We start from the raw sequence: 14732 nt of genomic DNA, 5'->3' as shown, positions 1-14732 counted from the left end.
ATTTTTGGTTCTTGGATTGGAAGGTGTGTGAGAATGAGACCCCTGTTGCTGAGGTGGTGGGCAGCTAATGGCCTCTTCCTTTGAAGAAAAAGATTGCAGTTCTTCAGGTTTTTTTGGTTTGCAGACTCTTTCAAGAATGAGTGGAAGCAGAAGGATCATCTTCCCCAAACAAATGCATATGCATACCAATATTTGCAGGTATTTCCTGGGGTCCTTCCCCCCAGCACCCCCCACTGTGGAATCCCGTGTACTCAAGAAGGCAGGGTGAACCCGGAGAGGATTAGGAGAAGCTGGGCCTTTTCCCCGAGAAGTGGAATTGCTGGGCATGTGGTCTTTCTGTGTAGGGTTTTTGGAGGCAGGGTCGTCCTGACTTGTGTGTCTGCATAGATGGATCACAGATCACTTGGAGCAACCAGGTGGGCTTGAGGCTGAGTTCTGGGGCAGGGGTGGTGGGGGGTGGAGTGAGGGGTGCAGTCGAGGAGGAGGGGTGGCCTGGCTCTGCAGTCATCCAAGCCAGACTGGGACCTATATTTATGCGAGTCCCGGAGTCCTCTGAAATGTGGGGTGCACAGCACAGAGCCGCGGGGGGCCTTGAGAAGGGTGGTCCAGGGTGGGGGGACTGGAGACTAAGGGTGGGAGGGCTTGCGAGGGGTTGGGGTGGGGGGCTCAGGCCTGGGAGGTGTCCTGGGTGCTTTGGGGGTGAAAGGGCTGAGATCGCTGAGCAGTGAGTGTGTCAAAGCCAGGGAGATTAGATTACGGAGGCAGACAGAAGTAATGATTAACTTTTCCTGTCTGCACACTGTCTCCTCTCTGTCGAACTGTTGTTTTTCCCTGCAAGTACAGTGCGGCCCTGGCCTGGCCCTGCTGTTGGGTTGTAAAGAAAGAAGGAATGAGTGCTGGGAGTGAGCAGGGGGCGGGGAGCCAGGGAGCTGGCCGGAGAGGAAGGCTTTTCCATCAGATCCAGCGTTGGAATTTATTGGCCGGAATGCAGTAAATGTTCAAAATGCCATCCCGTCCAACAGTTTTCATAATTGTTATGGAACAAGGGGAGCTGGGGGAGGGGAGGGATGAAAAGGACTTTTGTTTCTCGCTGGATTTTTCCACATCTTCGGACGGTTTCTCTACCCTGTAGAAAAAAAAAAAATTGAGAGTTGAGCTGGAGCAGGGTGGGGGACAGGGTGGGGGCAGGGCCAGCATCTGGGGTTGGAATACCTTGCAGGGAGCCTGGAGGGTCACTGCGGGCTCCCCAGGCTTTATTAAATCAAGGACCACAGCAAAAGCAGCTCCAGCAGAGCCTCCAGACATGCAGAATCAGACCAAAAAACTGCCCTACACCTCTGGGGGTCGCGTCCTTTCAGAAAATTGGCTTATTCTGCATCTGTGTTTGTTAAGATTCTTGAACGTGTTAGCCAGCAAACTTAGAAGTGGTGTGTAACAAGAAGAAAATGCAGGGCTTTCTGGTGGTTTAAGAGGAGGTTCTTTTTTTGTTGGATTCACATTTGCAAGTGGCTGCGCACCCCCAGTTGAGAATATTCCTGCTGAATTTGGGGGCGATTTCAGGACCCGCTGCAGGTGGGGATAGGGGTGGGTAAGAGTTGTGGGATATTCCCCTCCTTTTTGTGTCTTCCTGGAAGTGGCCAGGATCCTCCCCCTAGGGGAGCAGGTCAGTGAGCAGGTGACAATTGTGCAGGTCTGGGGGGCTCTGTGTGTGCAAGTGTGTGACCACCCTTTCTGAAGGGAGCTGCTGAGTTATGTGGGGAGGGGGGTGATGGTGGGGACTTGGGCGTTGCACCGTGGGGTGGAAGAGACTTGAAATTCAGACTTGCAGGATGAGGCTGGATGCACACTAACCAACAGCCAGGGAGGCCCATTTACTGTAAATATTATGAATGGAGTTGGCCGGGCTGGGAGTCCACACCCTTCCTCTGAGGCCTCTGGGAGCCCAGCAGAGCTGGCCTCCTCAGAAGGCAGGCAGCCGGGTACACGCTATAATTTGCATGGCTGAAGGCTGGGGCACAGGAAGCCGAGTCAGCCGGCTGGCGAGACAGATGGGAGCTTTTGATATGTGTGGCTTCCCGCCCCTGCCCGGCGCTACCCTCAATTATATCCTCTGATGGCAAAACACTGCTCTTAGGAGGGACCCCTGGGCTGCGGGGCCTCTGACTTGGGCCATCCGAGGGGCTCTGGGGGGTGGGGTTGGGGCCCATCGTGGGGGAGCAAGGAAGTACATTTTAGCTCTAGTAACTGATTACTCATCACAATTTTTAAGGCACAGTCACGAATCTTCGAGACTAGCAGGATCTGCCAAGTGTGTAAGCTCGGGGAGTTTGCAGGAGGACGGAGGGTGACGATGAGTGAAAAACTTCAGGGCACCAAGCCTGGTGGGCATTGAAAATAAAACAGTGATACAGGCCACCCTCCCCTGAGGACTCACTTCTTCCTGGGGGCCATGAGTGATGAGAGGCAGGAAGAACTCAAGTTTGTAACTCTTAGAAAAAAAAAAAATTGGGTTAGAGATGGACAAGGCCAAATCTGACTCCCATCTCTTTTTCCTTCCGATTTTGTTTTGTTTTTGTTTTATTGTTGCAAATGAAATGCAAAAATGTGCCCCACTCCTCAAAGTGATTTTCTTAACTCTCAGGAAGGTAGTAAAAATAAATGGAACCGGTGTTGTTTAATACTGAATCTCCCCGAGTGGAGACGGAGCCCAGCAGAGCCAACAGGGGGGCCCTCACCCACCTTCTTGTTAGCTGTGGGCAGGTCAGACTGTGACTCTTGACGGGGCAAAGCCGCTTGACCAAGGTCACAGAGCAACGACTTGTAGGCAAAGAAGTCTTTTCACTCCTGGCTTCTTGGTGCGAGGGAGCCGGACCCCGCACTTGGGAACAGAGTAGGCATAGCGTTAACAAAGTGGGCTCTGAAGGACACTTGTTTTTCCCTCTGGCGTTTGGAGAGGACTGGTGTGGCTTTAGAGGCCTGAGGTGGCTGCCCACCCACAGCTCACACAAGGCCGTGTTCTGGCCTTGAACCCAGGTGATGGGTGCCTCCACCTGCCTCCTTCCCCCTCCCTTAACATCGGGATGCTAACACCATGCAGCCTCGCGGGGTCCCCTCTCTGTGAGCCCCTTTCCAGCAGGGCTCTACATAGTAGCTGCTCACTAGGTGTAAATTGTCACCCCAGAACCCTTCTCCCATTTGGGGTGAGGTGGGGGTGGGGTGAGGTGTGGTCCGCATTTTCTGAGCACTTGGAAAACCTCCGAGATGATACGCCCCCTAAGAGTTGAGCACCTCCAGTGTGGCTGCTGGCCAGGCCCTGACCTCTCCTGACTTCTAGCAAATTGTCATAACACCAGTGAGGCCACTACTGGGAGCTCCGCTTTTAGGGAAGCTTGGGAGGCAGATTTGAAGGGAGATGTCTGACTCCATAGCTGGGAGGTTGGGCCCAGGGATCTGAAGAAGCTCCCTGGCCCTTGAAGGAGAGCCGTTGGGACCCCCTGCCCATCCCCAAGTCCAGCCACCTCAGTGGAGAACCTCATTGCCGAGCTCTGGGAAGAAAAAAAAAAATCCAACTTTTTCCTTCTGCCTTCTTCCAGCCAGAATTCATTCTTGATCCCTTTGATGTAAGAGCTTGGGGTGGTGGTGATGGGTCTGGACTCAGGGTTTGCCAGGTACCTGAGAGTTAACCTGAATTAGTTTCAGCCTTCATGGGGAGCTTGTGCTAACCCCCAGAGCTGTCTTTGCTGCCCCCAGAGTCTAGGGGAGCGGCTCTGACGTCATCTTTCGAGTTCCGGATGAGGTTGTAAACGTGGCTGATTAGAGCTGACCCCAGAACCCAGACTGAGCTCAGACGGCGCGGCAAGCGTTTATGTGTTTGCTTTAGTTTTTGGGCCATTTGCTTCCCGAAAACGGAAAACCAGTGAGAAACTTTTCGTTAATTGTGTTGGGGGTGAGATTGGATGGGTTGGCACTATTATCTCAGTCCTTGTCCCTGGAGTGGGCTGGCCGCTCTCAGAACAGCCAGTTTCCTGCCCAGGGTGGGGACCCAGGCTGACGGGAGCTGTTAACCTTTGGGATGACTGCTTAGGGGGAGGACAGGATGAGGCAACCCTCGGTGGCGCCGGGAGTCCCGAGGAGGGAGGACCCTGGACCTGAGGGCGAGGCGTGGCCATGTTTGCGTCCCAGGGTTGCCCTCCGCGGCCTGGGTTCCATCCCCAGCTGCCTGCTCCGCTGGACCACTGCAGGGGCGGGATGGGGCGGGGGGGCAGTGGTGGCTCGCAGACCCATCCCACTGTTGGGTAACGAGAATGTTGGATAAGAGAGGTTAATTTCTTTATAACTCAAGTGCCTCTCAGAGAGGAGCATTCCAGCCCCCTGCGGCCCCTGGCAGTGGGCACGTCAGGCTCAGTGGGTGCCTGCTGCCGTGACTCTGCTGTCTCAGTTTCCCAAGAGCATCCTTGTTGTGAAAATTCAGACCCCCCCTCCCCGCCCGCATCAGCACCCCTTCTGTGTGTGGACCCAGCTCGGGTGCGGTGGCCTCACTTCAGATGCTCGCAGAATCCCCCTGGGTGCTTTGGAACAGCTCTGCCTCTCTGGCGTTATGGTCACCTTCCTAAGCTGGAGACTGGACATGGTACCATTGAACTTGGCCTTTTCTCTGCCCCTCCAGTTTTTTCTTTTCTTCATCTCCTCACATCTTCAAATAAAAAATTCCTCTCTTACCTACCGTGTGGCCTTGAGGTCTGGTCACCCTGTGCCATTGCCATTCCAGGCGTGAGGTTCATTCATGAGCCTCTGGTCTTCTAGAAGGGTCTGGTCTGTTCATTCATGACCAAGGTAATTAAATAACTCTTTGTGCGAGGCAGGGAGCTCCTTGTTAAGTGGTCTTCCCTAATGCAAGTGCAAACACGAGGCAAAGTCCTTCCCCTTCTCCTCACCGCCTCCCCCCTTTTCCTCTTAAAGGGTAGATTTTTATGCTTAAAGGGAAATTGGGAAGGGGGGTGGGGACAACCTTAAAGGAATTTTAGGCCGATTCAGCACTTTTCTGGGGTTGCTCCAGAAATTCCCTGCACTGTAATAAAAAGAAAAAATTGTGAGCAGGCATCTGATTAGTTCGCTTTTTACAACACAGCTTTTCTTTTGGATGCTTTAAAATGCACAAATACGGTTTTAAGACAAGCCCCTGTACAGTTTTCTGAGGAGGGAGAAGTTGTTGAAAATACCGGAAAAGGTTATAAAAGCTGAGGGAAATTAACAAGGGACGCTGAGTTGTGCCTATGGAGGTTAAGTATCAGCCCCCAGGATACGAAGACCTTTCCTCGGTCCTTCTGACGAGGTGGGGGGACTTGTTTTTCTGTGCACGGCCCTTCTGACTCTTCACCTCGAGACCTGGGAAGCCCCAGGAGCTGAGAGTCTGCAGAGACCTTTGTGGGGAGATGCTTGTGGGCTGTGGGCCTGGTTCAGGGAACTGTGTTTCTCTGAAGATGCTGCTGAGGACTTCCCAGAAATGAGCCCAGATGCCGGGAGTCCAGGGCTAAGGAGGGGAATCCGAAGTAGCAATTTGGGGCATTGCACTGCGCCCCTAAGAGGTGTGCTGTGTACCCTCTGGCGAAGGGTTTGCGTGAGAGCTTGTTTTTGTGCTCAGAGCTATAGTTCAGGAGCAGCAAGGAGAAGAGGTATCAGGGTGTTAGGGGAGTGCAGAGTGACAAGGGAGGGCTGTGTGGGGGTCCTTCTACCCCCCACTTAGGGCACTTTCAGTGGGCTTTCAGGGGGCCTTGTTCACATCCAGGGACACCCGCACACTGCCGTTTATCTGGGCTGGACCATTCACCTCCACAGAAAGAGACTCTTTGCAGGGGATGTCTGGAAGCAAATTGCTGGGTGGACTGGCAGGCTGCACAGATGAAAGAGAAACCCACCAGAATGCCCTCCCTCCCTCCCGATCCCCTCTACTGTCCGGACATCAGGCCCCAGCCCCCACCCACCCAGCTTCCCCTGCCCCCCTGAGGCCCAGCAGGCAGAAGAGGCCCCTACCCCTGGCCCCGGGGGGCCTGGTACAGGCGCCACTTGATCTTTAGCCCCCTGTCCTCTTCCTCCTCCCTCCCGCCCCCCAACAAGCCCTCTGCTAGAGAGGATGCCAGGTTTCAGGAGAACCATGCCAGGGGTCTCCTCAGCCTCCCTCCCAGCAACTCCTTCCTTTCCAGGCCCGTTTGTTTGTTGTCCCGAGTTGGGATAATAGCACTTCTTACAGTTTGAAACACTCTCCCCGCTCCGACAAGCAGGAAGGGAGGCCAGGCGCCCCTTGCCTTGCAGAGGAGTGCCTTCTCCTCCCCGGCAAACTTGGACGCCAGAGAGTTTTTATTTACGTGGCTGTTCTGGGTCTTTGGTGTAGCAGCCGTCAGAGCCCAACTCCCTCGGCAAGAGGGTTCAAAGATTGCCAGCGCTCACGAGTTTATTAGCAGTTGATGGATACTTTGCAGAAACAAGTTAATGCCTGATGACTCACCTTCTGCTCGGAGCCCTTGTCCCTCTCTTGTTTTTCCATATGTTCCCGTGTGTGCACGCAAACACACACTCACAACACACAGTTGAAGCGCGTTCACATTCAGGCACACAGCCTCTCTCATGCTTGTAGTTCAGAAAGGCCTGTGAGGGTGGGGGTGGACAGGCCAGGTTTCTGGTGTTGATTTTAGGGGTGGGGGTTGCGGGGAGGCTGGACCCTTAGTCTCCCCATTTTGTGTAGCTGGTGGGGCGGGCCTTTGAGAAGGCCAGGTGGGGCGTCTTGGGGACCACTGCTCAGGCTGTCCCAGGGGGTCACCAAACACATTTGTACAGGCTTATTCACGGGACAGCATGCAAGCAGGCTGCTGCTTTTTAAAAAAAAAAAAAAAGTTAATGGAGCTGACTGGTTCCCAGGTCCTGACATGCCTGTGAACGTTGGAAGGAGTTGGTGTACTGCGCTGCGCTGGTTACCCAGCCTGCCGGGGCAGCAGGACACCGGGCCCCATCCCTGCTCCAGCCCTGGCCTCTGTGCTGCGACCCCAGCATCACCCAGGCCCTAAAACCCAGGGCTTCCACAGTCAAAGAGGCCCAAACCAACCAGAGATGTCTCACACCACCCCCAACCGTGGTGTCCCAAGCCCCCCACCCCAGTAAGTGAGAGGCAAGGACTGCAGGGAGGACAGGAGGAGGAGGCCGCCTGCCCGGCCTTTCCCCATTTTTGTTAACAAATACAAGACTTCCGGTCTCCGCCCTGCCACCACAAACCACAGCGTTCCTGCAGCCTGGCCGGGCTGGGGGAGATTTATGGTTCCCAGTCTGAGGCCTGCCCCGCCGGCTCCAGCTTAAGGAGGAAGGAGGAGTTGGAATGCCAGCCGCTGGAGGCCCCCCTTCCCTTCCCTGGATCCCCCTTTTAAAGACCCCCACCCCCACCCCCAGCGCCTGTTCAGGAAAAATCACCTTACCAGAATCACCCCAGTCTCCCCTGCTGCCTGTGGGTAGAAGCACAGTCTAGGAAGGCAGGGGTGGGGCCTCCAGGGGAGGAGGGCTACGGGAGGGGGCAGGGCACAGGGTTGAGTTGCTTCTGGGAGGGAGGGGGAAAGAGAAGGGCCTGCAAGCGTGGCCGAACCCACTGTAGACGTGCTGTCTTCTGTCTGGGCTCTGACACCAGGGTGCATGCGGTGATTTGGCGTTGAGACATGAACCCACCCTTTGTATACAGATCTGCTGCTGATGGGCACGCCGAGAGTTGCTTTTCTATTAAGAAAACAGGTGTTTTTTTTTTTTTTTTAATTTTGTTTTGTTTTTTTACCCCAAACCACCTCCATTAAGGTTTTTCTGGACAGTGATCCCTTATGACCAAAGCACTGATCTGGAACTGGGTGACAAGCTCAGAGACTGTCTAGCAGGTTCTGGGGTCCAGGTCTGGCTCTTTCGTCTCTGGAGCCTGAGGGGGAAAAAAGCTTTCTGAGTCTAGGTTTTCTCATGAGGATGACTTGAGGCTGGAGCCACTGGCCTTCAAGTTTCCATCCCGTTTAAAAGAACTGAAATTCTGGACCATCCGTGTGTAACACCTTCTCTAGCCCTAAAACCAGGGCCAGCCAAGTTACTGAGTGGTCTTGGCTTCTGAGCTCTGCAAGGATGGGGCTTTGCCTTTGGCCAGGTGGGCACACGTCCTGTGTTCTTGGTAGAGTCGGGGGGAATGGAGGGAAGAGACTCCCCAGCCGAGCCCCATGCTTAGAGGCAAGGCTTTTCCATCACTGGGTCAAGCTTTCCAGACTCCCCATAGGAGGAGTGTCCAGCCTGCATCACAGCCAGCCACCTCATACCTCCTTCTGTCTTGCACCAAGAGACAGACCAATTGTGGGGGTATGTGTGTATGTGTCTTGGTTTCGGGAGGAAGAGGAAAAGGCCAGTCTCCATCACCACTGACCATGTGCGCCTTTTGTCTTCCAGATTCCCAACTTCTTCTGGAGCCTGGGGATCGGTCACACTGGTGCGTGGTGGCATACTGGGAGGAGAAGACGAGAGTGGGGAGGCTCTACTGTGTCCAGGAGCCCTCCCTGGACATCTTCTATGATCTACCTCAGGGGAATGGCTTTTGCCTCGGACAGCTCAATTCGGACAACAAGAGTCAGCTGGTGCAGAAAGTACGGAGCAAAATCGGCTGTGGCATCCAGCTCACGCGGGAAGTGGACGGCGTGTGGGTGTACAACCGCAGCAGTTACCCCATCTTCATCAAGTCGGCCACACTGGACAATCCGGACTCCAGGACGCTGTTGGTACACAAAGTGTTCCCCGGTTTCTCCATCAAGGCTTTTGACTACGAGAAGGCGTACAGCCTGCAGCGGCCCAACGACCACGAGTTCATGCAGCAGCCGTGGACTGGCTTCACCGTGCAGATCAGCTTCGTGAAGGGCTGGGGCCAGTGCTACACTCGCCAGTTCATTAGCAGCTGCCCGTGCTGGCTGGAGGTCATCTTCAACAGCCGGTAGCCACGTGGGGAGAGGACAGAGCGGGAGCCGAGCGGGCCCAGTCCAAACTACTTTGCTGCTAATATTTCCCTCCTGAGTGCTTGCTTTTCATGCAAACTCTTTGGTCATTATTTCCCACCCACCCCCCCCCCCCCCACCGCCCACCCTCCTTCTTCTCGTCGTCCTTGTTTATGTTCTGTTTTGTTCTTTGAGAAATAGCTTATGAAAAGAATTGTTGGGGTTTGGAGGTGGGGGAGAGTGGTATGGTTGGCAGAACACTTCGATACAAAAAAGGGGAAGCAAAAAATCAGTACCACCGAACACCATGTAAATGGGGAGCAGGCCCCACCTTTGGGGTCATCACTGCCCTTGTGTGTGTGTGTGTGTGTGTGTGTGTGTGTGTGTGTGTACGCGCACACGCGCACATGAGTGCATGCGTGCATGTAGACAAGGGGAAGTGGTGTGCTGTGTTTCCCGCTGAGAGGTTTGTGTCTCTTTTGCCCTTTGGACACGCTCAGTGGGGCAGCGGGTGCCCCAGCAGAAGGCTCTGTCCCCAGAGTCTGGGGAAGCCCCCACCCCGTCTCTCCCCTTCTTGGACGTTGGCCTGTCCGCAGGCTTCTCGGTTAAGTCGCCCCGCCAGAGGCCGGACCAGAACCCGTTTCCCCATGCTGCCCCGCTCCCCTCTGGCCACCCCACTGCCATCTTCATAGCTGTCTGTCTTGGCCATTTGCTCCTGGACGTCTCTGAGATGGGCTTCCCAAGGGCTGCCGGGGCAGCCCCCTCACAGTATTGCTCACCCAAGCGCCCTCTCAGGCCCCTCCGCCTCTCCCCTGCCCTGGTTACATCAGGTTTTTCCTGGACTCACAAAGCCAGCTCAGCACTTTCCTCCCCTCCGCAGCCTGTGTGTTGAGCTCTGCTGTTAGACCAGCGAGGGGAGCAGCCCCCCACCCCCCACCCCTTCCCACCAAGAAGGATTCGGTCCATCTTAACCCAAGGTACCATCCTGAGCTGACACCTAACCCTTTTCATTTCTTCTACAACTCATACACTCGTATGATACGTTGACACTGCTCTTAGCTCAATGAGCATGTTTAGACTTTAACATAAGCTATTTTTCTAACTACAAAGGTTTAAATGAACAAGAGAAGCATTCTCATTGGAAATTTAGCATTGTAGTGCTTTGAGAGAGAAAGGACTCCTGAAAAAAAACAAAACCTGAGATTTATTAAAGAAAAATGTATTTTATGTTATATATAAATATATTATTACTTGTAAATATAAAGACGTTTTATAAGCATCATTATTTATGTATTGTGCAATGTGTATAAACAAAATAAAGAAAAGATGCACTTTGCTTTAATATAAATGCAAATAACAAATGCCAAATTAAAAAAGATAAACACAAGATTGGTGTTTTTTTCTATGGGTGTTATCACCTGGCTGAATGTTTTTCTAAAGGAGTTTATGTTCCATTAAACAATTTTTAAAATGTATACTTGATTCCATGTTGTCCTCCAGCTCCTTTTTCTTCTGACGGGAGGAGGGTAGGATGCAGCCATCAGAATGCAGGACACTTGGGGGTCTCCCAGAGTTTGGTGGGGGAGGAAGCTTGGTCGGGGGAACCAGAGAAGGGAGAGACATCCAAAACTGCTTGGTCTTCCTCAGATCCTTAGGCAGTCACCCTAGGGTATAGCTGGTGGGTGTCCTCAATTTGTAATGGGTCAACCTTGGGGAGCCCTGAGTTGCAAAGGCAGCTGATTTTTCAAAGCCTGAAGAGTTGAGAAAAGGGGATGTCATCTCAAATGATGGGGATCAGCTTGCCCTGAGAAACGAGGTAAAGCCCCAAGCACTTGGGCTTGTTAACTCCTCGATTTACATTAAATCCTGAGAATACTGCAACTTTCCCAGAGGAAGGTCACTGCCACCCTGGGTTCCAGGACAGATTCCCTGAGGGCTGAGGCCCTGGGGTAGAGATGAGGCGGGGGCTGAGTGTTGGTGGTGGGCGGAGGTCTCTCCAAGGTCTGCCAAGTTCTGTACTGGGCACTTGGGGAGCTGGAGTTGGCTGGAAGGAGTGCCTCTGTGAACACTCTTCCAGATCTCTAATCCCTCGGCCTGGCCCAGCTTAGCCGTAGTGGCATCTGCTGGTAAACTGCCCCTTCAGGACTGCCCCTGGGATTTCCACTGCTAGAGCTGAGCTACATTTTGGAGTCAAGGCCTCTCGCACGAGAAATAGGTCCAAATCAGGCACCAAGCAAGGCTGTTTTCATGTCTCTGAGAGTCTTGAACCTTAAGATTTTGGATATCACAAACTGATACAATTTCAGAAAAAAGTTTTTGGGGGCCCAAAGTAGGATGGCCAATTTTTCATTTTGCCAAATGATGCAAAGCGTTACAGCCTACTGGCACTGCTACTTTAATTCAAGGGAATTCTACAATTGTGCAGCGAGAGATGTGTGTGTGCGTGCTTAATAACTCAGACATGTCAGATTCTTTGCGACCTCATGGACTGTAACCCACCAGGCTTCTCTATCCAGTGGGTTTCTCCAGGCAAGAATACTGGAGTGGGTAGCCAGTCCCTTCTCCAGGGGATCTTTCCGACCCAAGGATCGAACCCGGGTCTCCAGCATTGCAGGCAGATTTTTTACCGTCTGAGTCACCAGGGAAGCCAGATGGTCATCGGGCCAGCTTGTTCCATGAGGTGATGGGGAACTCACCACCACTCATGGCAGCTCTTTATCAGTTGAACTGAAACCTGCCTCCGTTTATTCTTGTTCTGCAACCTGGAATAAGTGTAAAATCCCATGTCTGGAAAACACCCAAGGAGGGCTCTAATTAACTCCCGGGTGGTAGTGGTGGAGGAGGGGTGGGGTGGAAGGTGTTACATTAGGGAGCTGTCAAAGGCATTTTTGTTTGCTCTTAACTTGCATCAGCATGCCGGGAAGCTCTTTAATAATAATAATAGCTACCATTTATTGAATGCTTAGCTGGTTGCCAGGCATGATGTTAAGCATTTAAGAGAATTATTTAATCCTCACTAGGACCCCCTGCAAAACTGAAGGCTCTGAGGTTAAAGGACTTGTCCAAGTTCACCTGGTGAGGAAGAGCTTGGGGTGGGGGGCAGGGCCCAATTCTGGCCCTACTTTTTAGTCTATATTCTGTAGAGATGTTATTTGGGGTGTCTCAAAGCAGGCGGAGGTGGGCCCCTTGCTGTGGGCCGGGTGAGCTGCATGGGCAAGGCCTCTGAGTCCAGAGGAAGGAGCTGTGGCATCACCTTCACGCCCTCCTCTGTCACCTGGACTTGACTCTCAGCCCATCAGGCTGGAACTGGGCTGCTGCAAGCGGGCCCCGGTGGGATTGCTGACTCTGAGTCAGGGAAAGAGGCGTACTTAGGGGAGACCCCGTGTTTCCAGTACACAGCACTCAGCGGCCGTCACCAGAGCCAGCCCCTGGGCACCTGCCGTGTGCCAAGATGTGCAGAGGGCACGTGGCCTTGATGGTGCTGGAGGACAAGATGCCTACACCCACCCGAGGGTGGCCAGCAGCACGGGCGGAATGTGTTGAGTTAGGAACTAGGACCTCCAGCCCAGATGGAGTTCAGATTCATGGAGGGAAGGAACCAGACCAGACGCTCCCTAGAAAGGAAGTTTTCCTGCCACCTGATTCTCCTTCCTCTCTCACCTCACCAGTCAGATTTGGGGTGCATCACAGGTTCTGCCCTCTGCTCTCTTCACAGGCCACATCCCGTCCCCAGGTGACGACACCACTCAGGTACCTTCATCTCCCCCCTCCTGTGAGGCTGCAGCTGCCCACCCCCATCATGAAGACACAAACCAGATCCTGTCCTCCCTGCCTCAGTCCGTCCATGGTCAGAAGATGCAAACCTTTCTCACGTATGTTCCCTTGCCCTGTCCCCACTAGTATGATTTAGTTTGGGGCTGTCTAGAGCCTCCTTGGCCTTCCTTCCTCTGCTCCAGGTTCCCCTTCAGCGTCTGCCCCCACCAATCTCATGCTTTAGCCCCTCAACACACACACACACACACACACACACACACCCTCGGTCTTGGTACCCGCATTCAGGGTGACTTGCAGTTCCTCAAACACACCTTACTTATGTGTTTCTAAGCAGGAGCTTTCCAGCTCCTTCTTCAATTGACTTCTTATCCTTCAAGATGCAACTCAGACTAAACCTCCTTCAGGAAACCTCTCCCTTAAGAATTTCTGCTCTAAAGAGACATCAGTGGTATAGGAGCCTCTCTCCCCTACTGAACAGCAAGTTTTTGTCACTCTGGGATCTCAGTTGGGGCCCCTCTTGGGATCCAGTGCCCTAAAAATTTCTGGTATGGTGTTCAGACAGGGCTTGTCCCAACGAGGGAGGGAGAAGCAGAATTGTGGGCTTAGCTTGGAATGGAAATATAATAATAATAATAATAATAATAATACCCAGTACTGATTGTGTTCTGATTATGCGGTAAGTGGTGTCCCAGGCATTTTACATTGGTATCGTTCCGTATAATCCTTACAACCATCCTAAAAGTAACTACATCATCATGAGGCCCTGTTCGACATGAAGAAATGGAGGTTAGAGAGCTGCCCAGGTCCCCTAGGTGTAAGTGATGGTGTCAGCTTTCATCACTTCTATGCTACCTCATCTCCATGGGCAGACTTGGGTCAAGAGTGATAGAATAGGGCTGATATTTTTTTCTAAAACAAGGTCCAGTCGAAAGGACCAGGCTGATCTGATTGCTGAGCACCTGAGGTGTGTACAGATCTGTGTTCACCAAGGGTCTTCCCAGTGCACGCCCTGCCGGGGCCCCACTGTGGCAACACAGAGGCAGACCTTGGCCAGCTCTGGAAGAGGCGGCCCTCCCACAGGTGAGTGACTTGCCCAGGACACCCACACATATAGTCTGGGGGCGGGGAAGGATGGAACTGCACCCAGGCCCACAACAAGCAGACTTCCTAATGGTGAGGCCCCCACCCTCAGCCTCCAGAGGATCTTTCTGTCCGCCTGTGTGTTGTCAGCGCAGCTGCCCTGGAAGCACGGCTCTAGACAGTGACCGCACAAGCGCCGGGGCAGGTGGGTGTGGGGTCTGACTCATGGGATGTGACTCAGGGTCCTGGGTGTTGGAGTCAGAGAGACCGTGGCGGGGGTGCTCACTTGGGTAAGTCACTTAACCTCTCTGAACCCCAGTTTCTGAAACATCAAATGGGCATTATACCTGCCTCATGGGGCTGCGGGGGAATTAGTAAGGAAATGCATTGAAGGGCCAGCCATAGGGTGGTTAGGCTGAACCAGGTGGGGTTGCTACTATCTGACGGTTTAGACCTCCCCAAAATGGCAATTTCATATCATTTAATCTACTGGATGCTCAATTCAAAGCAGTGGTAGTTAGGGGACCCCAACCTTCTTTTTCCCTAGGAGCCACAGGCAGGGGCTGGGCAACCAGAGTGCTGAGAAAAGGCAGCAGGGGTGATCAATACTGATGCCATTCCCTGCTGCTCAGAGTGCCAGTGAACAGCCGAGTCCAGGTCAGAGCAGGCAGTGAGGGCCCGAGGGAAACCGGGGAGGGGGCCTCGGGTGTCCCAGGCTCCGGAGAAGGGGGCGTGGGCTCCGGGCAGTGCCCATCGAGCTGAGCAGCCTGCATGGCCCCGGGTTTGCTGGCGCTGGAGCAGCGGGCTTGAGTTGCCAACTCAGCAGTTTTCCCAACCAGAAGCGCCCCCCTCTCTCTTTCTGAAAGTAATGATTTTCTAAAAATGGATTCC

General features: G+C 53.4%; 1 protein-coding gene across 2 annotated transcripts in view; it reads left to right on the top strand.

Annotated features, from left to right (window-relative positions):
• The window catches only part of SMAD7 (SMAD family member 7), a 29973-nt gene extending 19511 nt beyond the window's left edge, over window positions 1-10462 (top strand). For both annotated transcript variants that reach the window (XM_043889095.1, XM_043889094.1), the window contains exon 4: window positions 8452-10462. In XM_043889095.1, the coding sequence (XP_043745030.1) occupies window positions 8452-8990 (539 nt within the window). In that variant the 3' untranslated portion in view covers window positions 8991-10462. The remainder of the gene's footprint in view (window positions 1-8451) is intronic.
• The last annotated feature ends 4270 nt before the right edge of the window (window positions 10463-14732 follow it).

This window comes from Cervus elaphus, chromosome 27, assembly GCF_910594005.1.
Source record: "Cervus elaphus chromosome 27, mCerEla1.1, whole genome shotgun sequence".
NCBI lineage: Eukaryota > Metazoa > Chordata > Mammalia > Artiodactyla > Cervidae > Cervus > Cervus elaphus.
This window is presented reverse-complemented; position numbering and strand designations above follow the sequence as displayed.